The sequence below is a fragment of the Rhipicephalus sanguineus genome, chromosome 5, assembly GCF_013339695.2.
Source record: "Rhipicephalus sanguineus isolate Rsan-2018 chromosome 5, BIME_Rsan_1.4, whole genome shotgun sequence".
NCBI classification, from domain to species: Eukaryota; Metazoa; Arthropoda; class Arachnida; order Ixodida; family Ixodidae; genus Rhipicephalus; species Rhipicephalus sanguineus.
Window position 1 is genome coordinate 169,210,079 of NC_051180.1, and position 26,730 is coordinate 169,236,808.

General features: G+C 47.9%; 1 protein-coding gene across 1 annotated transcript in view; it reads right to left on the minus strand.

Annotated features, from left to right (window-relative positions):
- Positions 1–26,730, minus strand: part of LOC119394427 (39S ribosomal protein L32, mitochondrial) — a gene marked incomplete at its 5' end in the record, with an annotated part of 53,560 nt that overhangs the window by 22,399 nt on the left and 4,431 nt on the right. Inside the window, one exon of the mRNA XM_037661730.2 lies at positions 18,998–19,228. Within this exon, the coding sequence (XP_037517658.1) occupies positions 18,998–19,228 (231 nt within the window). The remainder of the gene's footprint in view (positions 1–18,997; positions 19,229–26,730) is intronic.

The window sequence follows — 26,730 nt, forward strand, 5'->3', positions numbered from 1 at the left end:
GATAACCTTTGAGGGCTTCGCCGACGCTGACAAAGACCTCGAGCTATGTGTGGAGTTGACGGATGATGAAATCATTCGTCAAGTTACGGAGGATTCCGACGACACCGAGAACGAAGAGCCAGCTCCTACGCAGCCAACGAGCTCGGAGTTGACACGAGCACTGATGACACTGTCATCGGTGTACAGCAGCAACATGAGGTTGAATGAAATTGAGGCAGACATGATCGCGGGCAAGCGGAACACCGTGCAAAAGAAAATAAGCGACTTCTTTGCGGCCAAGTGCTGACCTATGAGGTAGCGCCGGCCACGTCGTATTTCTTTTGGTTTTTTTTTTGTATAAACGGCTCTTTTCAGAGCCACCTAAATGATGCATTGGCTGAATTGCAATGGGAATCTTGTACTCCGGCCGTGACCCTCTCTGTCAGCGAAAAACACCTACCAAAAAGATGCGTTTTCACGTGCATTCATTTTTCCGGACTGTCCGATTTTCCGGACATTTTCGCGGTCCCTTGAGGGTCCGGGAAATGAGGTCATTCCGGACGGCATTACAAACTCGCAGCGGAGCAGCACACAACCTGAAGTCGTTCATGTCGTGTGCCTTAAACTATGTATTCTATGTGTGTTAAAGAACCTGAGGACTATGGTTTTTGCTTGCTTTATTATCGTTCCTTTGTATTGCATGCACTTTTTTCACTTCTATATTCCATTTTAAGCATTGAGGCAATGCTTATTCAGAGGGGGGCAGTGCCACGCGGCCTTTATTTCTTTATTTTGATGTATTTGGGTTTCACCCACGAAAACTCTTAGCAATGCTCAGTGCAGACCGCGCCACAATGTTTGGGAAGCTCTGCGATTGTTCGAGATCATTCTGTTAAGAGTGCGCACGGGACCCGAATAGCCAAGTTTATACGAGAGCTTACGCGAGCACCAGCGATAATGCGGGAAGGTTCGATGACTGATGTATAAAAGATGAAGCGTTCCACCGATGATCAAATTACTTCAAGGCCGACAGCATTGATTGCTTCTACCCCGACTTTCAATTTTCCGGGAACAAGGTCGTACAAATGAAGAGTACCGTATTTCCCAGTTTTCTGCAGCCCTCTTCACCATCACAACCATATTGTCACGGTAATAAAAACGAAAGTCAATAACAGCCCGGCTTTCAGCACGTCAGTTACAATCGAGCTGAACGTCGTTGTTCTCTTCTACTAGCCGCCAAAAAACTCCGCCACGCACAAATAGCAAAACTGCCTCACACAACAGATAAAGACCCACTGTATGCACGTGTCATTACTCCCCCTCTCAAAAAGCATCGCCTCGATGCTTTCGATGTTGTAAAGGCAAGGGGAAGTCCTCAGCGTGAGTGATATGGCTTCATCCTAGATACGTGGACTACGTCCGGTTGTGGTGCACGACGAGAAGATCGTGTGCTGCTCTCAGGAATAACTCGGTAGTTGATGTCGCTGAGGCGTTCGAGAACTCTGTAGGGCCCGAAGTAATGACGTAGGAGTTTCTCGGACTTGCCGCGTTGGCGGACGGGAGTCCATATCCATACTTTTTGTCCGGGTTCGTACGTCACCTCTCTATGACGAAGGTTGTATCGGTGAGCGTCGTATTGTTGCTGAGAGCGGATACGAAACCGGGCTAGCTGACGAGCTTCTTCGGCGCGCTGAGCATACTCGGCAGCATTTTCTGTGGTGGTCACAAATGGGTCAGGTAGTAGCATGACGTCTAACATCGTGGTAACCTCGCGGCCGTGAAGCAAGCGGAAAGGTGTGAATCCTGTGGTCTCCTGGACGGCGGTGTTATATGCGAAGGTTACGAATGGTAGAACGCGGTCCCAGTTCTTGTGATCCACGTCCACATACATGGAGAGCATGTCAGCAATGGTTTTGTTGAGCCGTTCGGTGAGGCCGTTGGCTTGTGGATGGTATGCTGTCGTCCGGCGGTGAACTGTGCCGCTAAGTGTCAGCACTTCTTCCAGAAGTTGGGCGGTGAAGGCGGTGCCTCTGTCGGTAATGACCACTGATGGTGCGCCATGACGAAGGACGACAGCATGAATGAAGAAGTCGGCGACATCACTAGCGGTGGCTCTTGGAAGAGGTCGCGTTTCGCAGTAACGTGTTAAATAATCCGTTGCAACTACTATCCAGCGGTTACCAGTTGAAGATTTGGGAAATGGACCAAGTAAGTCCATGCCAACTTGCTGAAAAGGCGCTCGTGGGGGTTCAACGGGTTGTAAAAGACCAGCAGGTTTCATGGACGGAGTCTTGCGCCGCTGGCAGTCTCGGCAGGTTTTAACGTAGTGCTTGACAGTGCGGGAGAGTTTAGGCCAGTAGTATTTGTGGCGGATATGCGCGAGAGTACGCGTGAACCCGAGATGTCCAGAAGTTGGTTCGTCATGACACGCACTGAGGATCTCTTCTCGCATCGTGGATGGTACCACCAGGAGATCGGTTTGAGCGCTAGGGTCAAAGCAGTGCTTGTATAAGACGTTGTTGCGGAGAAAGAATGTCGAAATCGTGCGTCTGAACGTCCGCGGTGGATGGGTAAGCTGTCCCTCAAGAAAGTCGATGAGTGGACGAAGCTCCATGTCGTCACGCTGTCGCTGAGCCAAGTCTGACGCTGTGACGGCACAGAGGAAATTGTCGTCGTCCGTTAGGTCAGGTGTAGTCTTTTCGACTGGGGCGCGTGACAGACAGTCAGCATCGGTGTGCTTGCGCCCTGACTTGTAGACTACCGTAACGTCAAACTCTTGAAGGCGCAGACTCCATCGGGCGAGGCGGCCTGAGGGATCTTTGAGGCCTGCAAGCCAACACAAAGAGTGGTGGTCGGTGACTACTTTGAAAGGTCGTCCGTACAAATAGGGTCGGAACTTGGTTATAGCCCACACAACAGCTAGCCACTCTTTCTCTGTAGTGGAGTAGTTGGATTCAGCCGATGACAAGGTACGACTAGCGTAGGCGATCACCCGTTCGCTGCCTTCTTGCCACTGCACAAGGACGGCCCCGAGGCCAACATTGCTGGCATCCGTGTGGATTTCAGTGTCGGCATCTTCGTCAAAGTGACCCAGGATCGGTGGAGCTTGAAGGCGTCGCTGCAGCTCGCAAAAAGCATGTTGTTGCTCTCGGCCCCAAACAAAAGGGACGGTGTCTCTTGTAAGATAGTGCAAGGGTTCGGCTATTTTAGAAAAGTTTGGTACAAAGCGACGGTAGTAGGCGCAAAGTCCCAAAAAGCGACGGACCTCGCCTTTGTTCGTAGGAGCTGGGAAGGCAGAAACGGCTTTCGTTTTTTCGGGATCCGGCAGAATTCCATCGCGGCTTACGACATGCCCGAGAAATTTGAGCTCTTCGTATCCGAAGTGGCATTTTTCGGGCTTCAGTGATAGACCAGCCGTTCGAAGCGCATTAAGTACTGTACGAAGACGCTGAAGATGCTGCTCGAAGGTCTCCGAAAAAACGACGACGTCGTCTAAATAAACAAGACATGATTGCCACTTAAGACCGGATAAGACTGTGTCCATCATTCTTTGAAAAGTTGCAGGGGCAGAGCATAGTCCGAAAGGAAGCACCTTAAATTCAAAAAGCCCATCAGGGGTAATAAACGCAGTTTTTTCCCGGTCACGGTCATCGACTTCGATTTGCCAATAACCACTGCGCAGGTCCATGGATGAAAAGTATCTGGCGTTTCGAAGGCGGTCGAGCGAGTCGTCGATGCGAGGAAGCGGATAGACATCTTTCTTTGTAACGTTGTTCAATTTGCGGTAATCTACGCAGAAACGCAGTGTGCCGTCTTTCTTTTTAACTAGCACAACTGGTGACGCCCATGGGCTTGTAGACGACTGAATGATGTCGTCTGCAAGCATTTGTTGAACTTGTTCGCGAATGGCGTCCTGTTCTCGTCCGGAGACATGGTAGGCGTGCTGTCGGATGGGTCTTTCGGTGGGTTCGGTTAAGATTCTGTGCTTGGTAACGGATGTCTGCTTGATTTTCGACGTAGTGGCGAAGCAGTCGCTGAATGAAAGCAAAAGAGCGCGAAGACTATCTTGCTGCGGAGCCGACAGCTTGGAGCTCACATCTAACTGGACAGTACACTGCTTGTCGTCGTGAGGACCGGAGGATAGTTCTGCAAATAATGGACTGGTTCTGAAGTCGCTGATTTCCTCAAAGTAGGCGACAACGCTCTGCTTTATGAAGTGCTGGTACTCCTGACTGAAATTCGTCAGTAGAACCTTAGCGGGCTCTTGCGTCAGTTCCATGAGGCCGCGGGCGACGCATACTTGACGAGACAGGAGGACAGATACATCGCCTTCCACAATTCCGAGGGCCATTCGGTCGCTGTCGCTCATCACAGTAACCAGCACACTGGAACGGGGCGGCACCGTCACGGAATCGTCGCATACACGCAGCGCGACAGTGCGGGATTCGCTTTCGTGTGAGTCCGTGTCGCGTGAAAATGTCACCAGCAGCTCTCGAAGGTTTATGACAGCCCCATATTCTCTCAGAAAGTCCATTCCTAATATGACCTGCCTCGAGCATTCCTGTAGTACGACAAAAGTGCCGGTGAAGGTTGAGTCACCTATATGCACTCTGGCAGTGCATCTACCAACCGGTGTCACCAGGTGACTACCCGCCGTACGCAGCTGGGGACCATTCCATGGTGTCGTCACCTTTCGAAGAGCAGCCACGAGTTCACCACTCATAACCGAGTAGTCGGCGCCGGTATCCACGAGAGCGGTTACTTGGAGATTGTCGATAATTACAGCAATATCAGCGGAAAGTCGTGCGTCGTTATCAGAAGATGGTGTAGCGGATAAATCGGCGTCGTCGTCGTTACTGGGTCGCGTCGGAGGATGTTTGTCAGGTCGGTCAACAGCGGCCCTACCCCCAGAGGTCGCTGTCCTCAGTTTTCCTGACGTGGGCGAGGACTTGGGGACCTTTGGCGAACATTAGAGAACGTGGAGTAACGACTGGGTGAGGTGAAGCGCCGAGGGGACGGTGAACGGGACTGGTGCCTTGGCGCAGGAGGGTATGACTGCTGAGCTGCCAGGTACTGCTCAATCTCGCGTGGGCGCTCACCATTGCTTGGTCGACGTGCGTTGGGGTGGAATCCCTGAAGGCCCATTCTGCGATAATGGCACTGGCGGTAGAGGTGGTCCGCTTCACCGCAGTGGTAACAAAGCGGCCTATTATCGGAGGTGCGCCACACGTTTGACTTCCGGATAACTTCGCGCGGGACTTCGAAGTCATAGGCATTTGCAGCCGCAGCAGGTAATTGTCGTGGCAGTACAGGAAGAGCGGAGGGTGGGCGACGTCCCATAGATGGTTGAGGGGTCCGTAGCGCTTCGGCATAAGTCAGAGCTGGGGCTCCCGCGGGCATTGTCACTAATGGCTGGGTCACGTTCCTGATCTCGTCACGAATCATGTCCCCAAGAACATTCGCGGTCGGCTGATGAGTAGGGTGGCGAGCTTTCTCAAGCTCCTCGCGGACAATGCTCCGCACAAGCTCCCGGAGCGCTGCTACGTCGTGTCCACCCGTGAAGGATGACACGGCGGTGACAGTACTTTGGCGCTCGTACTGAAGAAAGCGTTGCTGAAGCGCCCGTTCCATTGTCATCGCTTCGGTGATGAACTCAGCGACGGTAGATGGGGGCTTGCGCATGAGTCCAGCAAAAAGTTGCTCCTTCACCCCGCGCATTAGGAAACGGACTTTCTTTGCCTCAGCCATTTCTGGGTCAGCACGTTTGAACAAGCGTGACATGTCCTCAACGAACATAGCCACGCTTTCGTTGGGCTTCTGAATTCGGCTCTCCAGGGCCTGCTCGGCTTTCGCTTTTCTTTCAGGATTCCTGAATGCGTCACGCAGCTGTCGTTCGAATTCTTGCCAGGTGTTCAGAGAACTCTCATGATTCTCGTACCACGTACGAGCGTAGTCTTCGAGGGCGAAGCAGACATAGCGCAGTTTCCTCCTTTCGTCCCACTCGTTGGCTGCTGCGACTCGGTCGAAGTGGTCTAGCCAATCGTCCACGTCCTCGAACACATCGCCATGAAAGGACTTTGGGACACGTGCTGGATAGACCACACTCGGGATGGCAGTGAGGCGGTCTACGTCGCTCTCTTGCGTCTGACTTGCCGTTGTGGCGAACATTCTTGCTGAGCTCAATGGGCCGAACTCGGGAGGTAGTCCTAGCAAGCGACGGCTGTGCCGAAGTGGCCGGTTTTCCCCGGGATCGTGGAAATGGTGGTAGGAACTCGTCTTGAGGTTGAAATAGCGCAAAAGGGTCGTACCCAGCACTTCCACCAGTTTGTCACGGTAATAAAAACGAAAGTCAATAACAGCCCGGCTTTCAGCACGTCAGTTACAATCGAGCTGAACGTCGTTGTTCTCTTCTACTAGCCGCCAAAAAACTCCGCCACGCACAAATAGCAAAACTGCCTCGCACAACAGATAAAGACCCACTGTATGCACGTGTCAATATGACAATATGAGCTTTCATAACGAAAAGGACGCGTCACCATTTCCACTTCGCTGGGAAGAAATTTGACGCAGACAGACTGCAGTTGAGCACGAAATGAGCCTGTGCAAGCCAGCTTCAAAATGTGTCCCATTTGCCATTTTGTCATAGATATGTCACTACATCTGCCACTAGCAGTTGTTGTTCCTAATGCTGTGAATGTGGTTTTGATTTCGTACTCGATTGAGTCGTTTTGCGAAAGAGCTCTCCGAATAATGTCACCACGAAATCAGCCTGCAATATAAAATTCATTACTATCACCAAAAAAATGGTGAAATGTGAAGCTATCCAGGCTCGTGGCAATAATGCACATTACATCACCCGCGTCACTACGCGAATTTCGTTTTCATACAGCGGACAGTGTGCTGCCGCTAGGTCTATGGGTTGCCATGAAAAAGGAATTATTTTCTTTGTGGCCATGTTTTGCACTACATCTTAATGCAAAAGTGTTGCTTGGCCAGGTGTGCGAAAGCGCACACTCGTCTGGTGTCTGCAAGTGCCATGTGTGTAAAACATGTGACCTCTTCCACCAGAACCGACGCTGGTGCCATTAAATGCAGTAGAAACCACTCGCAGCCGCGAAGTAGGAGAGGGAAATCCCCTCTCCTACTAAGAGGAAAAATAATAGGCATTTGTTTATTGTTCTATTGATACGCTCGATAATTTGGCATTAAGTTAATTTGGACATTTTTTCCAGTCGCATGAAATCCGATGATGATGATGTATGGCATTTTATGGCACAAGGGCCAGTGGTGGCCAAAGAGTGCCAGGCCATGATAAAGGATGTGTTCAATGATGATGTTAAGTGCCTGCATAGAGTTTCATACAATACCCTAGAGAGGAAACTGGCGCTGCGATCGTTCAACCACCATGGGAATGATGGGAAGTACAGGCTTCGGATTGGATAGCGTTAGCTAGCGAACTGTCTACGGATCTTTTTCTACAGTTTCGTTCTTCGCGAGGCGTGGGTAGTGGGGTGCGTTTCAAAGCATTCAAGCAGCGCCTTTGTTGTTCAAAGAGGCTGAAGACCGCTAGATCTCTTGGTTTGCTGCGACGCTGCAGCTTTACAGGTTGTATTTGACAGTTTTAGCAAAGCGTCGTGCACTCACCGCTGCGCACAGATGTAGCGTCCCATGTCAGTGCAGCAAACTGCATCGAGTTCACGTTTGTTTGATAAGCGCGTCTTACCAAAACTCGTTCAAATCAGCTGCAAAACGACAGCGAAGCTAAGTAGACGCACCGCCGCGCTCCTCTGACTTGACTTCACAACAAAACGAGAGATGCGTTGGAGGCAGACCACTTGAACAGACGCACCTGGCATCGCAGCAGACGATACGTTAAGTGTTTCTCACTCAATACAGTACTGTTATTTCCATAAATAGAGAATGCGTAATTTCGAGGTAAAAACAAGCGTGTTTCTTTTCAAGTGTTGTACAAAAATAATTCATTATTTGGTGATGCCAAATCTGGAACACAGTTGCAGAGTAATGCATACCCTGGTGGCTGAATTTGTTCAGGTTTCAGTTCCATCTCACAGTCACGCAAACTTTTTGCAATAAGTTTTACACACAAAAGAATTAAGCAAGTTTTAATTGGCATTAACTTCATATCACTTTGTTTTACACTCGGCAAACAAGCGTTGCGAATCTCAAGAACCTAATCCATCCGAAGCAAATCCGAAGCCTGTACTTCCCATCATTCCCATGGTGGTTGAAGCGCGTCTCAAGGAGCCCGCGTAGACACTAGCGCCAGATTCCCCTCTAGTTATTATTGTAAGAAACTCTATGAGTGCCTGTATACGGGCCTAAATTCTTTGCACTAACGGTGTGTAAAATATATAATTGCTACAATCATGAGAGCGACATGAAATGTGTGCGATGAGGATAGATAGATAAGTAGTGCTTGCGATGCTAAAATAGACTGCAAGAGTAGCACTAAAGCCTCTAGAATGCCTTTGAGGCCAAGGGCCCTGAGGTAAGTGCTTTCATTTAATGAAACTACTGCAGCAGTGGTTTCTTTAAGAGACCGTGCTATGGATCGCCTGTATATACTATGACATGAAAACTATTGATGAATGAAGGAAGGGAATTTTGGGGACTCATTTCTTTGTGTGACACAACTTTAATGAAAACTATCAAGTTCCTTAAGAAATGCTAAAAGACATTCATATTTCAAAAACAGTTCCTTAGCTAGAAACATTACTGGGTGGAATAGGATTTGCTGTCACTATGGTGCTGGAAAATGCTTTTTCCTAGTTTCTTCTAGTTCCCGGCATTCCAGCAAGACATGAAGGATTGAGAGTGGCTGGCCACATTTACACAGCTGGGTGGGTCACCCCCGGATAAAAGGTAGGCGTGTGCACTGTGTGTAATGTCCTAATATAAGTCTGCAAAGTGTGACTTAAGTATGGCGTGTCTTTAACGTGACTGTCCAGTTACTGAGTTACTTAATCACGTGTAACTTATTACGTATTTCTAGATCCCATGACCTTTGCCAGTAGGCCCTGAGCTTTTTTCTTAAAGAGGGCTTCAAGTCCATTACAGGAACATGCAGATACGAATTAGCAGCTTCCGCTTGGACAGATGTGGCTAACCTTTCAGCAAACACGTTTCCTTCAATGTCATGGTGCCCTGGCAGCCACATACAACATGCTGCTTGGACGCATATGTAGTGCATAAAGTTGTATAGAGCATTGAAACTACAGTATTTCGGTGCATTCTATGGGTTTTCAAGGCCTTTTACTACACTTAAGGAGTCTGTGTAACTGACTGACTTTGAAGTATTTAGTTTTTTTATGTGCTTAACAGCTGCCAATACTGTGTAGGCCTCTTCGGTACAGATGCTTGTGTCAGGGGGCAAAGAACTGGCATCTGAAAATGATGGGCCGACCACTGCATAAGACACGCCAGCATGAGACTTGGATGCATCTGTATAAAATTCAGGATAAGAGTACTTTGCTGCAGTTCGAGGAAGTACATACAAATATGTGCAGCAGGTGCATGCTTTGTAACTTCCACGAATAATACCTCGCAGTCTATAAGCTGCCACTGCTACGGCGAGAGCTATACAGCAGGAGCCACCAACCGGTGTTCAAGGAGTGCCAGATCGATTTCCTCAGCTGGACCCCTCACATGAAGTAAGTAGGGCTGTCTCACCAAAGGATGGTATTGAAAGAGGGCAGAACCGGACAAATCATTGACAGCAGAGTGCGAGGTGTGTTCATTGTTTGCCTGCACCTTCAGAAAATACATGAAGGACATGTAGCATCTCGGCAAGTGGAGCAACCACTCGTTTGATTCGACGTGGAGGCTTTCTACGGGGCTTGTCCTAAAGGCACCTGTAGAAAGGCGAATGCCTGGATGATGGACAGGGTCCAGCACCTTCAAGGCACTTGGTGTCACAGACTGATAGACAATAGTCCCGTAGACAAGACGTGTGCATATGATGCTTTTGTCCAAATTTATGAGACAATTTCTGTCACTGCCCCATGTCGTGCATGACAAAACCCTCAGTATATTCATTGCTTTCACGCACTTGTTTTTAAGATTTTTTGATGTGCAGTACAAAAATCAACATCATGTCTAAAATGATGCCTAAAAATCAGTGTTCCGTTTTGACAGGTAACAGCTGACGATTCAGGTTCATATTTAGATCGGGGTGCAAGCCTGTTTTTCTAGAGAATAGGACACAAGTGCTCTTTTGTGGATTAAGGCTGAACCCGTTCTCGTCTTCCCATTTGGTTACCTTGTTCAAACCAAGCTGAACCTGCCGCTCACACATTGCAAGAATGCACGATTTAAATTCTATCTACAAATCATCAACATAAGTGCAATAAAACATATTGTGTGGGATGTACAGGCGCAGGGAATTCATTTCAACAATAAAAAGTGTACAAGTGAGGACACCACCTTGTGGTACTCCTGTCACCTGAACAAATGCTCGTGACAGAACGTTTCCCACTCGGACACGGAATGTGCGATCTGACAAGTAACTCTCCGTTATGTCTAACATTCTACCGCATGCACCTAAGTGGGACAGGTCTCTCAATATTTTGAACCGCCACATTGTATCGTACGCTTTTTCCATGTCAAGGAATACCAAGAGAAAAAATTGGTTATGGATAAATGCTGCACAAATCTGTGCCTCAATGGGTATAAAGTAGTCAATTGTGGACCAGCCTTCTCGAAAACCACACTGATGTGCATCAAGCAAGCAATCTGTTTGATTCAAGCAAATGTATTAGCTGGCGGTTTATCATTTTTTCGAAGAGCAACTTGCTAGCGCGATAGGCTTGCAACTTGTGATGGAGGATGGATCCTTGCCGTTTCAAAATAGGGATCACAATAGCCTCTTTCCAAGAAGTAGGCATCTCACCGGAAAACCATATGGCATTGTACAGGGAAAGCAGTATTTTTTGTGTTTTGTGGCACGAGTGTTTTAACTTGTGCGAATAGCAAAATTTTGGGTGCGAAGCGAATTCGAATATTTTTAAAATATTTTTCGAATACGTCGAAGCAAAATTGCAGTTAGATAGGTTTCCTAAGCATATTCTTATGAGCTAGCAACATGAAAGTGTTTCTTTTTGCTAGGTTGATGAAGCACTGGAGGGGTGGTCTTTCATAGTTTTCTTATCAAGAATAAGGCAAGGTAGAGGCCGAATTCTATTTATATACATGATATGGTGCAACCAAAGTGTTGCCGACAACACTTTACACGTGCTAGGCAAAGATGCTATTTCCTCGGCCTCTCCTCCTTTTTCAACTTCTGTGGAAGCCCTACAGATGTGGCGGACAAGGGTGTGCTCCCTTTAAGTCCGTAGTTCCAAATCTGCCTCGCAGACGTCAATATATAAGGACATCTGAAATTTTGGATGCTAAAAAGCTTCGGCTTCCGATTTTTGGACTTCCTGCCCAAGTCTCAGGCCCAAAACAGCATTTATTGAGCCCTCACGTCTGCCACATCTTTCATCTCCATGTTGGAACCAGCGTTTTCTTGAGTTAATACATTTGCGACTGTAGCAGAGCTTGAAAGGCAACTTTGCCACAATACCGGGGTGTGATGAGGTGAAGCATATCGAAAATTTAGGGACCACTTCCAATCTGACGTTGACTGTGTCTTGGCAAAGTTCGACCGTAACGGAGCTTGAAAGGCAGCTTTGCCGCAATATTGAGCTGTGATGAGGTGAAGCATGGCGAAAATCTAGGGACCACTTCCAATCGGACGTTGACTGTGTCTCGACAAAGTTCGACTGTAACGGAGCTTGCAAGGCAGCTTTGCCGCAACACCGGGCTGTGATGAGGTGAAGCATATCGAAAAACTTGGACCATATCCCCGAAGGGAACCCTGATGGGATGCGAAGCAGCAGCGGTGCGCACGGCGTTGACCCGGTTGAAACGGGCGTCGACGTGGGTGCTGGAAGAACGGTTTGAAGCGAAACTCGGGTGTAGCGTTTACTCGAGTAAACGTTTGTTTGAAACGCAAAGATACGGGAGGCGGGTTGGGTTTCGTGTAAGTTTCATTAATGCGTTTGGCAAGACTTCGTAGTTGTTTTTTCAGAGTCGAGACACGGGCGCTGGACCGGAGCAGACGCGTGTTTCGCATTGACTATCACGGGTAAAGCGAGAGAGAAGTGACACGGTTTAGAGGTGTTGCGAGCGGGCGGAGCAGCCGGCAGCTGCGGGCGATACGGCAAACATGCTGCGGGTGAGGGAGAGAGTGACGTCAGCGTGCACCTGCGAGGGAAGCATGACGTCAACGCAAAGCTGTGGCGTGACCTACTTGGCAACGCTCTAACACCTACGGCGAGGGGAACGCATTGCGGCACATTCGTACGGATGCACGTAATGTACGGCGTTACACACGTGAGTCAAAGAGCTGCTTCGCATCTAATAGGGACCACTTCCAATCGAACGTTTACTGTGTATTGGCAGTTCGACCGTAACGGAGCTTGAAAGGCAGCTTTGCCGCAATACCGGGGTGTAATGAGGTGAAGCATATTGAACATCTGGGAACCACTTTCAATCGGACGTTGACTGTCTGAGCAAAGATCGACCGCAACGGAGCTTGAAAGGCAGCTTTGCCGCAATACAAGAGTGTAATGAGGTGAAGCATATTGAAAATCTGAAGGGGTCAGTTTCAATCGGTCGTTGACTGTATTTGTTTTTGGGAAGTTCGAATAGCCGAATAGTAAAATTCCAGTGCAAATCGAATCGAATAGCAAACCCTATTCGAAAAACCACATGGCTGATCCCTCCGTCATAGGAATCGACGAATCGGTAAAACACGAAAGTGAAACGTGTCTACACAGAAGTAGTGCTTATTCTGTAGTGATATATGAGAGCTTGTACAATGTCTATTCCTGCTTGGCAGCTATACACCAGAGCACGCCTGTCTCGCACCCAGGCTGCTGGCGAGCCGAGCGGATACTCTCGCACCCAGACGCCGGGCTGACCGGGGCTGCCAAAGCGCGCGAGGGCTGCACCAAGTAAACAGGGCAAGCTGCAGTTCTGAGGCTTTAAAGTGCGAAAAACTAGCCGTTCACGCCGCTTCAGCGTATAAGAGCTCGTCTCGGCACTACTGCGTCGTCTTTGGATGCCAAAACAAGCTGCGCAACAAATGGATATTAGCGTTGTCTGCGACGATTACGATGCGCCACGGAAATAGTGCCGGTGCGGTGTTTTCAGCTTCGCCGCGAGTGGATAACTGTGATTCCAGCAAAAAAACTACGAGCCGAGTGAAAATGCGCGAGTAAGTACACTAATAGCGTGTATTCTGCAGTGTGATGCCCACCTATTTCATTTTGCGAACCTAATTTGCGTGACACGCAGCTGGGTTGAAGGCAGGCGAGAACTTTATGTGGGGGTGCACTTCATACCTTTGAGCGTTTCCTTTGACGAAAATCTAGTGCAAGGTAGGGCTTTCAAGCACAAGCAATCAGCATGCTTTGCCACTTTCAAAGTAGTATTAAGCTTTAGTGCTTTTGATGGCATCCACGCCTTCGAGATTTCGTCTTCAAAGGTAATAAATGGCACGGTGCTCCTCAACAGCTGGCCAGAATTTCGTGCTTTCATTTCAGTGTTTGATGTCCCCAAATTTATTTGGACACGAGGCATCCAGCTGCACCTAATACATATATTGGCACGTAAGTAAACAGTACTCGCGCCAGTGTCCTTTGCGTCGCAGGCGTAGCTAACCGGCTTAACTAAGAGTAGCACAGTTTCGCTTGTAAAGCACCATCGTTACAAGAATAAAATAGCGCAGGTAGCTTCCAAACGGGATCGCTGAACGATACTTCAGGTTATACTCTCTGATAGCACGCTTTTGTGAGCAAGACGCATTATTGTAAGAGCGCCCGTGAACCAAAAATTACGTTCCGCGAAACTACCCGTAAAGCGTACTCTAATTATTACGCGATGCATGCTGAAATGATGAGCTTTCACAAAACTTTGTGCACAACTTGTAATATGGGGCAACAAAACATCGTTTCACTCTTTCGCGAGCTGCACTGCAATTACGATTCACGCGTACTACAGCGAGAACGTTTTTTTTTTTTTTTACAAATGTAACAGCATACATATCTGAGGAGGTTGCTTCCGCAGCCCACTCAGCACGTACTGTATACATTGTGGACTTGCATGAGGAAGATGTTCTTGATGTTCCAATAAAATCAGCGAAAATGTCCAGGCTAGAAAAGACGTGAAACACGCTCTCCGACGGGCTGAGTTTCGGAAGTTTCACGTTTGCTCTGTGTAGAGTCTGCTGGCGTGGCAGCCCGCGCGTGTTGTTTCGTCGCGTGTGCGATAGATGGCGTGACGCGCGATGCAAATATGGCGATGCGCATGGAATTCGCTGTGTTCTGGTCTATAGCACCGATTGGCGTTGATGCACCCATGTTCACGCCTAGTTCGTAGAGGTTCTTTGCTTGAGCCGCAAACACGTGCGTCCCGCTGGCTTCTATCTCGCTCTACCAAGGCACGACATTTGCCCGTCGAAATCGTGTCCTTTCTGCAACACATATTGCAGCAGTTTTGTTAGTCGGTGCTCTCGCAATCGAAGTAGTCGGCGGCAGAGAAATCTCGTTGGTGCATGTGGAAGCTGCACCACTCCAATGAGCTGGCGCACGCTCACATGAAGCGAAAGGCAAAGAACGTAAGTGCATCTAGGGTGCCTCGGCGACACCAGCAACGCCAGCGCGGCCAGTGTCCCTCGCTGGTATCGAGATGCTTTAACCCTTTAACCATGACCTCTGATATCGCGCGAAATCTCGGAGTAAGCGCTAGTAAGTGTCGATTGTGACGCATTACTTCTTTCACCTCTTGCAGAGGGCGGCACCGCCCCCGCTCCGCCCCACCTATCTACACCGCCAGCAGAGCACCGTGCAAGAGAGAATATGTGAAAGATATAAGGCGCGTTCGTGAGATGTCCAGCATCTGTCAAGCTAGCTTAGTTGGTTGAGCGTCCGGCACTTACCGTCGCGGCCGCGGCGTCGTGGTTTCGAATCCCAGCGGCGGATCTTTTTTTGGTTTTTTCTTTCTCACCCGTTGGCGTCCATTTGGCGTCCAAGTACCGTATTTGCACGAATATAACGCGAGTTTTTGTCTAAAAATTTGCGAGTTAGAAAGGCGCCTCGCGTTATATTCGGGTTCGTGACACAAATAACCCAAATATAGCGCGAAATTTTTTCCAGCTTTTTTTTTTGTTTAAAAATCTTCGTCCCTGTAGCGTGCGCCGCACGTTCCAGGGCCTTGGCGGGTTCGTCGCACCATATAGCACATTTTATTCCTACTTGCGCCTCCGGTGACCGCGCGCGGGAAGGCACCATGTCGCCGACGCCTGCCTGGCGTCTCGGAACACCGCCGCTCAGTACGGAAATCCCGTGCGTATCGCAGTCGACGCACGCGCCACTACGGTATGCTGCGGCGATCGCATTGTGCCGCTAGCGCTGCTAGCGCCATGGGAGCCACAGCGGCAACACGTGGATAACAATAATTTCGGAATAAGTTCGCCTCCTTACGCCTCGCGCTCGCTCGTCACTGTGTTCGGAACGCACTTTCTTCCGCATTGCCTGTCATAATGAACAAGCGGAATCAATATACTGCCGCGTTTAAAAAACAGGCGATCCTGCTGGCCGAAGAGAGGGGCAATTCGAGTGCGGCGCGGCATCTCGGAGTGACGGAGTGAACCGTTTAAGGCTGGAGGAAGTGCCGTGACCGCGTCTTCCAAGCTGCACCGACTCGCAAGGCGTTCCGTGGGCCCAAGACCGGCCGTTTCCCGAAAATCGAAGAGGACCTGGCAGAATTCGTGCGCCAACGTCGCGGCCATTTTCTGCCTGTCAATGCCGAACTCGTCCACATCAAGGCAAGGGAGCTTGCACGTGAAGCCGGCGTGCCCCGTGACACCTTTAAGGCCAGTCGCTCGTGGGTGCAGAAGTTCAGGCGTCGTGCGGGATTCTCGCTTCGCCGAAGGACTTCGATTTGCCAGAAGCTTCCAGCCGAGTACGAAGAGAAGCTAATTGAGTTTCAGCGCTATGTAATTAAGATGAGGAGGGAGAAGAAGTACCCCGTAGGCCAGATTGGAAACGCGGATGAGACGCCAATCTTTTTGGACATTCCGGCTGGCTACGTGATCAATGAACTCGGCACCAAGGAGGTACGCATCCGCACAATGGGCAACGAGAAGACTCGGGTGACTGTGATGCTGGCGTGCACGGCGGTCGGGCGCAAGCTGCCGCCTTTTCTCATATTTAAAAGAAAGACTCTCCCAAAGAATGAGACATTCCCACCCCGGATGTACGTCAGGTGCAACGAGAAGGGCTGGATGGACAGCACCATGATGGAGTAGTGGATCCGTGTTGTGTGGGGAAGACGTCCGGGTGCGCTCCTCAACACTCCAGCTATGCTTGCGCTAGACGCATTTGAGGCCACTTGACCGATGAGGTCAAAGAAGCGCTCCGCAAGTCTAACACCGACCTTGTTGTCATTCCCGGAGGAATGACTTCGCAGCTCCAGCCACTGGATGTCTGCATAAATAAGCCCTTCAAGGATCTCGTACAACGGGAATACGAGCAGTGGCTGGAGGCTAGCAATCGCCAACTGACTCCATCGGGTCGCATGAAGCGAGCGTCAGTAAGCAAGGTTGCTTGATGGATTCATAATGCTTGGGAGGCCCTGCTGTCGGCAATAGTGTCACGGGCATTCCTGAAGTGCTGCTTCTCGAACAGTCTGGACGGCACGGACGACGACGCGGTTTTTGCCAACAGCGACAAGGACTCGAGCAGCGAGGAAGAGTAATCAGGCGAGCAAGTGGTTCTAGCATTTCCGACGGATGTAAATGCAAATAAAGCCCTGCACGCGACCACTTTTTGACTGCTGTTTACAGTTGCATCACCTCGCGTTATAATCGTAATAAACTTTTTTTTTTTTTTTTTCGTCCAGGCCGATAGTACCCCCCTCGTGTTGTATTCGCGGTCGCGTTATTTACGTGGAAATACGGTACTTGGTGGACCCCGGCATAAAACACTTTCGTGTTAAAATATTCGAAATTTCGAATATTCGCACAGCCCTAGTTTTAACATGTCATTTACACTACAATCAGAACCTGGAGCAGATTTGTTGCAACAGTTCAGTGCTGCTTGTAGCTCTGCTAAGCGGAGTGGTTCATTGTGGGCTTCGTTCTTTGTAGATTTTCTTTCCAACCTTTGTCGTTCCTATTTCATTTTGTACCTTTGGAAGGTTTCGAAATAGTGCGTCGAACTGGATATGAATTCAAAATGTGCTCCCAGAAAGTTAGTTTGGTCTTCCAGGCTTTCCCCTGGGTGTCTATTAAGGCTTGTTGACCTCTTACTTTTTTCCCGCTATTCCAGAGCTTAGCCCAGGCGCGCAGCCAGGGGGGGCCCCGGGCCCCTCCCCCTCCCCAAAATTTTGATGACACATGGTGTTTTTCTCAAATAGTCAAGGCTTCCAGCAAGTGCCCCCCCCCCCCCGAAAAAAATTCCTGGCTACGGGCCAGGCTTAGCCTCATCTCTACAGCAGTTTATACCCGATAGGAACCTTTGCCAGCTGTCCCTCATAGCCTGCCGGCGCATTCTCCGGCCTTGAGATATGATCTGTTTCAAATTGATGAAATTTTCTGCAGTGGGGGAATCGCGCAGAAGCCTTCACGCTTTCTTGTGCTTCTTATGTCCGCTGTAGCACTCATGATTCCACTTATCGACACCACATGATGATGTCATCACATAACGCCACAAATTTTTATGATATGTGACGTCCCGATGATGTCACAACATGATGCCATCAGTGACATATGTCGGCTTTTGTATCACTTCATTCGCCTGCTGTGCTTTTGCCTTAACGCTTTCATGGTCAATGATGTACATGTACGTTATCGCTTGTATGTTTAAAAAGCCCACCTTTTTCAATCATTTCTCCTTCATGGCATATGTTGCCACATCGGGTATACATGGAAATTTTTTTCATGCGGCAATGTCTCTACAACTTTTTTTTTTTTTACGCTTTACTACAGCGGTGCACCGGCTATCGCCTGCGCATACGGTCACACACAGCAGCTAGTTTCGGCTTCGTCTTCGCCCGGTTCCTGCTTATTGCGCCTGCAAAACTGATGGCTATCTGATTTAGAATATCTCAAAGGGCTACCACTTTGTCACTCTCGTTTACTGCTCCCTGGGGCCCGATTACACCTGTTTCAGTGCAGGCGCTGATTTACACAAACGATGCCACTGCTGTTGCGTTTCCTGTTTTGTGGACTCACAGAAACCACTCCCATCTCATCGGCAATAAGACAAAAGATTATTATAGGTTTCTCACTTGTGTTTGCTTTCTGGACGCGCACACAACCATACAATTTTCTTCAGTGCGCTCACCCGCGCAGTATGCTCGTGCTATGGAAGTGCACGCCAGTTGCTCTGCTGCAAGTGAGCCGAGCGGCAATTCCTCTCAATCACCATTCGACTGCCGAATCAGATCCGATTCATTGGATGTCAGCCCGTCAGACAAGAAGTTTCTTTTGAGTTGAGACTCGAATGCTGATGAACGAGCGAGATCTCAGAAGTGTGCGCAATGAGTCATTGCTAACTGGATCAGCAGTGACTTTTCTCCCTCCATGTTTCCATTTGACGACACTTCGTGCACTTACATTTGTACATCTGTGAACTATGCTTATTGCTATGCATCATTTAACATTCGTATAGGCTTTTTTTAGAATTTATGTTGCTGTTACATAAGAATCAACCATGTTTATGCAACACAATCAATCTTTTTTTTTTTTTTTCACTTTATGGGTCACCCTAAAAAATTATTTTTTTTCTTAAATAGATTCGTGTGAAGAATTTAAATCAGTAATAAAAAAATCAACCCTGGGGGGTTGCATTTGGCGAAAAAATTTGACCTTCAAAGGGTTAAAATGAAACCTGTCCACGGTGGCCCGTTTGTTGGGGTCACTGCTTTTCCCCCATTGGCTGGTACCTACCGCAGATAGTGTGAGCCAGGTGGAAGTGGCCACACACATGGCAGCTCTTGATGTAGTCCTTGGGCTTGATGCGGAAGAAGGGATGTGAAATGCGCCGCATCAACCGACGCTCCAGACTGACCCGAAAGGTAGGCACTGCCCAAACAACTCCCTTGTCTTGGAACTGGTCACCAACCTGGGCTGGTGTCCAGCCTGCACCCAACTGGTCGCCAACGAGGGCTGGTGTCCAGCCTGCACCCAAAGTGATGGCAGCAGTTCAACACAGCCAAAACAAAAGGGAAAAAAAAAGAAAGCACGCAGAGCTTGAGTGTCAAACTTGGCTGTGCAACCACAGAAACGCTTGCATGCGTGAACACAATTGCCCAATACGTACGGTGCTGTCTACTAAAGTTGAAATCTGATATCAATGAGAAATCAAGGGGCATAACTTTGCCTTCTTTAACATGATTGCCTCGACCCAAGTGCACCAATGCTTATTGAGCATCCTTTGCCTTTCATCACCTCTCTCTTCTTGCAGTGCTGGTTGTGCTCACTGAAAAGCAAAAATAATTTGGACAAGGAACAGGCAAAAACAAGCACTACTTCTAGATGCTTAATGCTGTAAATAATGCAAATTCGTCAGATGTCTTGAGCATATGGGGCACTTCCGTTTCGTCAGGCGCAAAAAACAATCTTTCAAAAAACCAAGCTCACCTTGGTGAAGTACACTACAGTTGGATACAAGTTAAGAAGGCAGGTAAGGCCCCACTCAGATGACCCAAGTGTGGCAGCCGATTGCCTCCACGACTAAAGAAATAGTCTTGCTCATGTACATGATGATGTTCTCACATGCAGCTGGCGGGGTCGCCGACCGTGCGACTTATGATGTCAGCCTGGAGTGTGCACTCATTGGTGCAGGCTTCTGATAGTCCACCTTGGACATGGGGACGCTGCTGCCTTCTAAAGTTGTAACTGACTACACACAGCTCACTTATGCAGATATGGGAACGCTTGTCAATAATAACAAAATTTTAGAGGCGACCCTAATCCTTAAATTCGGTGTCTGGTAGCAGCACTCGCCCGTCGGCAGTTGTGTGCCCTGGTGTATTCCTTAGCGCCCAAGGAGACACCGGCGGTGTCATGCCTTCGACATCAGTGAGCCCTCTAAACCTCTTGTTGACTGCACCATGGCACAGCTACAAGAGCACCTGGTTATGTAAGCAGACATCTTATATGGGGGCGGGGAGGAAGAAGAGCGAGCGCTCGAACAAGAGCACCATACCTGAGCCCAGTCCTGTGATGCACATGAGGCAACACAGCTGGTGCAACGAGCGGGAAGAACGGGAGAGTGTGCATAACGAGGAGGGTGTGACGTCACGCACCAGATGTTCACGGCCCTTTAGCACATTTTAAGTTATGACATAACTTAATGTCCACTCTACCTTATACAAGCCTTAGCTTAACCCATTCAATCACTTCTGTATACATTTTCAGCGTTTGTGTGCACTTGTGTACTACCGAGGTGAACTTCGTGTTTTGCGCACTGTCGAAGCCACATAGAAAAAAGTGCATGGTTGAGTTCAGATCCACCAGGGATTCTAACTAGCCCGATCCGACGGGTTTCTTAGATGCAATTGCTGTTTCTACTAATTTGAATCAATCGTATGACTAATTTCAATTTATGGCATACCTGAATGTCCACTCTATCATATACAACCCTTGCCTTAAACCATTCCATCCCTTTTATCTTTTAAAAAAATTTCTATCAAAGGTTTTGGACAACATGCACCGGCGCTTGACAGATGGTCTAGAGCAGGGGTCTCAGACACATGGCCCGCGGCCCCCACATGACTTGCCTCTGTCCCACATTTTTTTTTCATTTTCTTAGTAGGTAATATGTTCGTGAGCTACACAGACCTGACTGGTCTGAAGCATTGTTTTCGTGAGACACCTCAGGTGGTCACCATGTGTTGAAACATTACTGTGAAACAAAAACTGTATTCCAGAATCGGTGCCCAGGTTTTAGTCATTTTGGCAATCAATATCGACATGCTGGTGGAATCCTGGCGCCAAATCTCGTTTACCAATGACCCGTATATGAGATATGGGAAAGGTTTTCTCTAAAATGGCAATGTTAGCTGACAATTTGTGCAAATACCCCCCACTCCCCCAACGCTTTTACTTTCTTCATTGTCATGGCCCTTGCAGGACTAAACTGTGGGACTGCGGCCCGTTGGCTGAGGTGAGTTTGAGACCCCTGGTCTAGCGAGACAGCAGAGGGTCACTCAGTACTCGTACCACTAAAACAAAAAGACTCAAAACCGACTTTTTTGTTTTATCACTAAAGTACGAAAACAAGATCAAAAACAACTTTCTCTTTGGACTCAAAGGCCAATGAACAGACGGTGCAAAACCAAGTAAATGGAAATTTACAGAAGAAACTTAATTTTAACAGCCAGAAATGCAGTCTCAGAGAGTGCTCACTCAGTTACATTGTTGCATCACTACATCCTAAAGTTGCCCTAAAAGGCACCTACGATCAAATAAAAAAAAACATCAAGGTTAACCTTGTTTGAAATTTTTCTACTTTATCATAAGCAAGCATGTGCGAAGCAATCTAGATGCTGAACTGGCGCCAGCCACACTTTCAGATATACCTGACGTTTCGTAACCTGTTTGGTCCCTTCCTTCGGGGATGACTGCATCGGTTGTGGAAGCGGCGTCGTCTTTTTTCTCTCCACAGAACCGTGAAAGCTGTGCACGCATGCAGTGGGCAACAATTACAACAAGCAGTTTTGAAAGCACCACGACTCAAGGAGAAAGCTTGTTGCAGAGTTTTTCTGAGCGTCCATGACATATGGGAGACGGCTGCACCTCCGCAGTGATGGCCTCGGCAGTCCGTCCAGGCCCAGTTGCATCTGGCAGCGTCCAGCTGAGCTCCGGCCACAACACACACACCGTCTTCTCTTCTATTACACCTCCACGGCATCCCTCCGGCAGCCCAACCCCACAGACAAAAGCACCTTCACCTTCAAGATCAGTTACAGTCAACCCTTAAAGGGACACTAAAGGCAAATATTAAGTTGACGTTGATTAATGAAATAGCGGTCCAGAAACCTCATAGTGCTACTTTTATGCCAAGGAAGTGCTTATTTTGAAATAAAATCACGTTCTAGTGGTCCGCATCGCGTTAGCGCACTTGAAATTACCTGCCTGAAATCAGACTTTCATAAGTCACTGTTGCCGTGCCCAACGTTGCCCGCCTTTACTGCGTGGCGGCGTTCGGGTATCCGGCAACATCACATGCATGCGGTATTTTGTCGAACTTTCTGTCAGAGCCACTTTCACGAGAGCGCAAAACACATGCAGCAGTACGTGATCCCGAAACTACCACTGAGACGCGACCGCGTGAGCGAAGCAGGGCGCCGGGCAAAGCGCAGTTCGGCGAAAACGGAACCTTTGAACCACGCACGCCGTTCCCCATGGCAATGCCACAGAGCTTCTTTTTTCCATGAATCAAACCGAAACGAACAAATAGCATTTTATTACGTCTTTTGATGCACGGAAGGTTCTTTTTTTATTGCTGCTAGTTTGATTACTAGTGATTTATTGTAGGCAGACTCTCATACGTCATCGGGATCACTTCGAAAATGTCCCACTAGTGGCGCTCATCACGTGATACATTTAGCTTAATTTCTTGGTAAGTAGGGCACTGCTGTCGATAATATTGCCGTTTTAGAAGCTGTCATACATTGAGCTTTCACTCTGACATAAATTGTTATTTGCCTTTAGTGTCCCTTTAAGGAAGCGATCAAATGGGTCTTGAAATGTCAGGTCTATCTAAAACTCTGGCCGGTGCTAGTTCAGCTTTTTTCACCCAGCCTGACAGATCTCTTGTCAAATGTGTGATGCAATGCATAGCACAGAAACAAGTGGAGACAACACAAGTAAACAAGACACTTGTGTTTTCCCCACTTTGTACTGTTCAGCACACTGCTTTGCACATGCCCTTTATGACTGTAAGTCACCAACTAGCCCACCTGTTCACTGTTGAACTCGCGACCATCCACTAAAGAGGGTTTTGTTAGAACAATCGAAATGTAGTGCTACGCCTATGAAGGGGGTAGCCAGAAATATTTTTGGGGGGAGGGGGGAGTCTGGCTGCCATTAGGTATATTTGTGTGCACGTTCACACATAGCTAGTACAATATGTAAAAACATTAAGGGGTGGGGCGAGGGGGCTAACCCCTCCGCCAAACCACCCCCCTGGCTATGACAATGACACCTATCACTCCTTGTTCTTTTCTTATGGATCCATATTTTGCAGTTGCTTAGATGATTTTTTTTTCCACCTACACAGTAAATGTTTCTTGCATATTTCACTTGCCAGCTTGAGGGCATGGGCCCGGAGTTTGCCTCCTACTACCCCAGTGGGAACCCCTACGGCCTTCACACCCGTTTTCCACTGACAGGCTCCCGTCACAAATATTTCTTTTTTAACTACCCACAGCAAGGTCCTGACATTTACGACCAAATTTAACTACACTGGCTTATCTTCCCTAATGTTGGCCACTGGCAGCAAAGCAAGCTGGCTCAAATGTTTGCTAGTGTTTTGCTTGTTATATCAACAATGTTGTTCTCATTCCATCTCAATTCAATACAATTCAGTTTATTTCAAGATCAAAGGGGGCATTACAATAGTCACAACAGTGGTGCTGTGGGATCAAAGCAAAAAGCCATTAAGGCTTGACGAAGGCTTTCACCCCATTTAGCACATAGCAACAGCAGCATGAAATCGTTAAGTCATCATACAACATCAAAACATATCTTTGAGGATCATATCAATTTGCATGCTCAAACAAGCTTAGAAAGATGTTCATAGAAAGAAATGGTATAAATAATTAATTGTAAGAAAAAACAGTTTAATGTTCATTCCAGTGATGCCATTCTGCAGAAATTTTTTGGTCCAGTTCGCCATCTTAAACTAAAAATTTCTTACTGAAAGCCTGTTGCGGGATTGCTGGTGCACAAGTATGCTCGGGTGTGCAACTTGCCATCTCTGCTGTATTTCCACAAATCCACAGGGCTGGCCAATAGCTGGCTCAGCTGTAGCTTTTAACTAGATGTAATTTGTTTGTACGCACACAGAGAGACAACGATATATAAGGAACCAACGCCACAGTTTTCATGATGCATGCAGCGCCACCTTGGCAGTCACAGCATGCACATCTTGGCTTCCCCGCAGACGAGAGTGGCAAGAATGGTGACTCGCAAAGGCAGAAGCCAACGGTAATGTTGTGTGCATATGCAAGAGCTACAGCTACGTAGAAATGGGAAATCCTTCTAAACACTACGAACATGAATGGAGCCGGCATTAGATCCAAGCAGTCAGGCGAGTAGAGTGCGTTCTGCTTTTCCCGTCCTGTCTAGCGGCGTTAGGCTGCTTTGTAAAGCGAATTTTGCATAATAGTGATGACGGCTAGCAGTGGGAGCCAGGACCAAACAAGAATCTGTAGCAGACATTTAGTCAGGTATTAAATTGGTAGTATTGTGCAGCGTTCAGTACATGCACCAATCATCTTTTTCATCAGAATAGCACCGCCAAACTCATTCTGATGGCCCTGCATCAAGTGAACAATACAATAGGTGAGTAGTTTACATTCTTTGCAAAGATCCATGTGGGAGGGAAGCTGCCTTGTCATACGAGATGCACGCGGGGGACATGTGACGAAGCTGCCAAGCTGTTACAAAAAATAGGCACACAATGGAGACATGACACTGAAATGCCTACGTTAGTTAGTGCTACAGACAGGGTTCCTGTTATGGATCAAGCAGCAAACTACTCGGCGCTTAGCTTGCCGGAGTCAGCTGGTGCTGTAAAGGTTTCCTCTGCAGTGGCAAAGTGACATCAGAATTTATGCCTAGCTCAGCAATGTCAAATGTCTTGAATTTTCACCTGTCGATTCGCCTAACATATTGTTTCAACTTTTTTATTTACTTCACTGTGTCTGCTTAGAAGTACAGCGCTTAGAAGTAGGGCAGCACGGCAATGATGCAACATGAAGTTCAAAATATTGAAAACTTGGGCTTGTTGGTGCAACATTAGAACCCAGCAGTCCGCAATCACAACAAGGCCAGAGGGAAGAACTCACCCTTGTGCTGAACTTGCAACTATTTTATTAGAAGAACGTATTTCTGACATATATAGCCAACCAACCACATCAATGTGCATGTCACAAGATAAACACCCTAGCATCAGCTTGTAAACCCTAATAGCAGAAATCGCAGTTCTTTACTAGATAACGGTACCAACGTAAACCTAACACACCAATTACCCAACCTATGAATGATCTCCGCTTTTGTTATCTCCCCTACGTTCTTGTTTTTGTGCTCGCAGATTACTTCCGCTTCACCTAGGAGTGGCTAACAGGCGTGTTCGGGACAATGCAGCACGAGAAGACCACCTTGGCCTTTATAATATTGGTATTGTGTTCCCTGAATGTTTCACTGACACATGAGCCGGTTTGGCCAACGCATCGTTTCCCACAACTTACAGGCACTTCATACACTACACCCGCAACGCTGTCGTGACACTGAGTTTTGCATTTTTTCACACATGAATTTGGCTCATGACCACTGATTGGTCGACTCAGCCTGCACAGAGAAAACTTTAGTGGGGCCAAGAAAGCGATGGAAGCCTGAGGTAGACTGAAGTACGGACAGGTTAGTGCAGCAAGAATGGCAGCGATAGCGGCACAAAGTCCGAAGTTATTCATTTTAGAAAATTCTAAATACAAGAAAAAAAAAATGACACCCTCAACTTGATTTTCGCGATGTCACCTGACCTTTCACTCGCCCTGTGACATCTGAGAGCGCCCCAATGATATGAGCTGAAAGCTCCTATGTAGGGGCAGCTGGCACGATTATTGCTTGTCCTTTTTAAAGTATTCTTGACATCGTTGCCATAGTAACAAACGTGGTGCCTGACATCTGACTTGTCAGAACTTGAACAGTTGCTACTGCTTCGAAGCGAGGCTTTGGCTGCTGTTCCTCACAACGACATTCCATGTCCCTCCCTCCTCTCAATTTGAGAAGAAAATTTCTGGAAAGACAAGGGCGGTAAAGCACAGTTGCCCCTACACGGGTTGCTCGGAGAGCCGCCTGACGAACTAAAATGGTGTAGGAACATCAATTCAACGAAGGAGATTACTTGCACCGCTTCAACAACAATGAAGAGTCTACTGTACGTGCGGAAAGAGGCAGCTCGCAAACGTACAGAAGCAGGAAGAGGGAAGAGAGAGTAGCCTTTCGTATGGACATCCGACGAGCGCAAGCAATAAATCCAGAGGCGAAATGGCACTCAGCGCCTCTGTCATGCTTTGTAGTTGTAGTGATCTTTTTTTGTTACGACAGTGTCTATTTGGGGTTCAATGAAAAAGCACAGAAAAGAAAAACAAAAACACATTAGTAATCTCAGTTTTGATGCCACGCCACGATCTCTTCTGACATTGCATTTATCCAATCATAAGCTTGCGCGCTTAGCCGTCATTTCCATCCGCAATAGTTCTGGTGAGCGCCACTACACGCTGATGAGATTGGCAGCAATGTAGCAACTTTATTGTGCGATTAAAATACTAAATCAATTGATATTGGTGCTTAGACCTATGCTAAAATTATCCCCAGCCATCAGTCTACGCAAACCACAAATAAAAAATAGATGCTTCAAAAGTGTTGGAGGGCACCTTTAAGGTTAT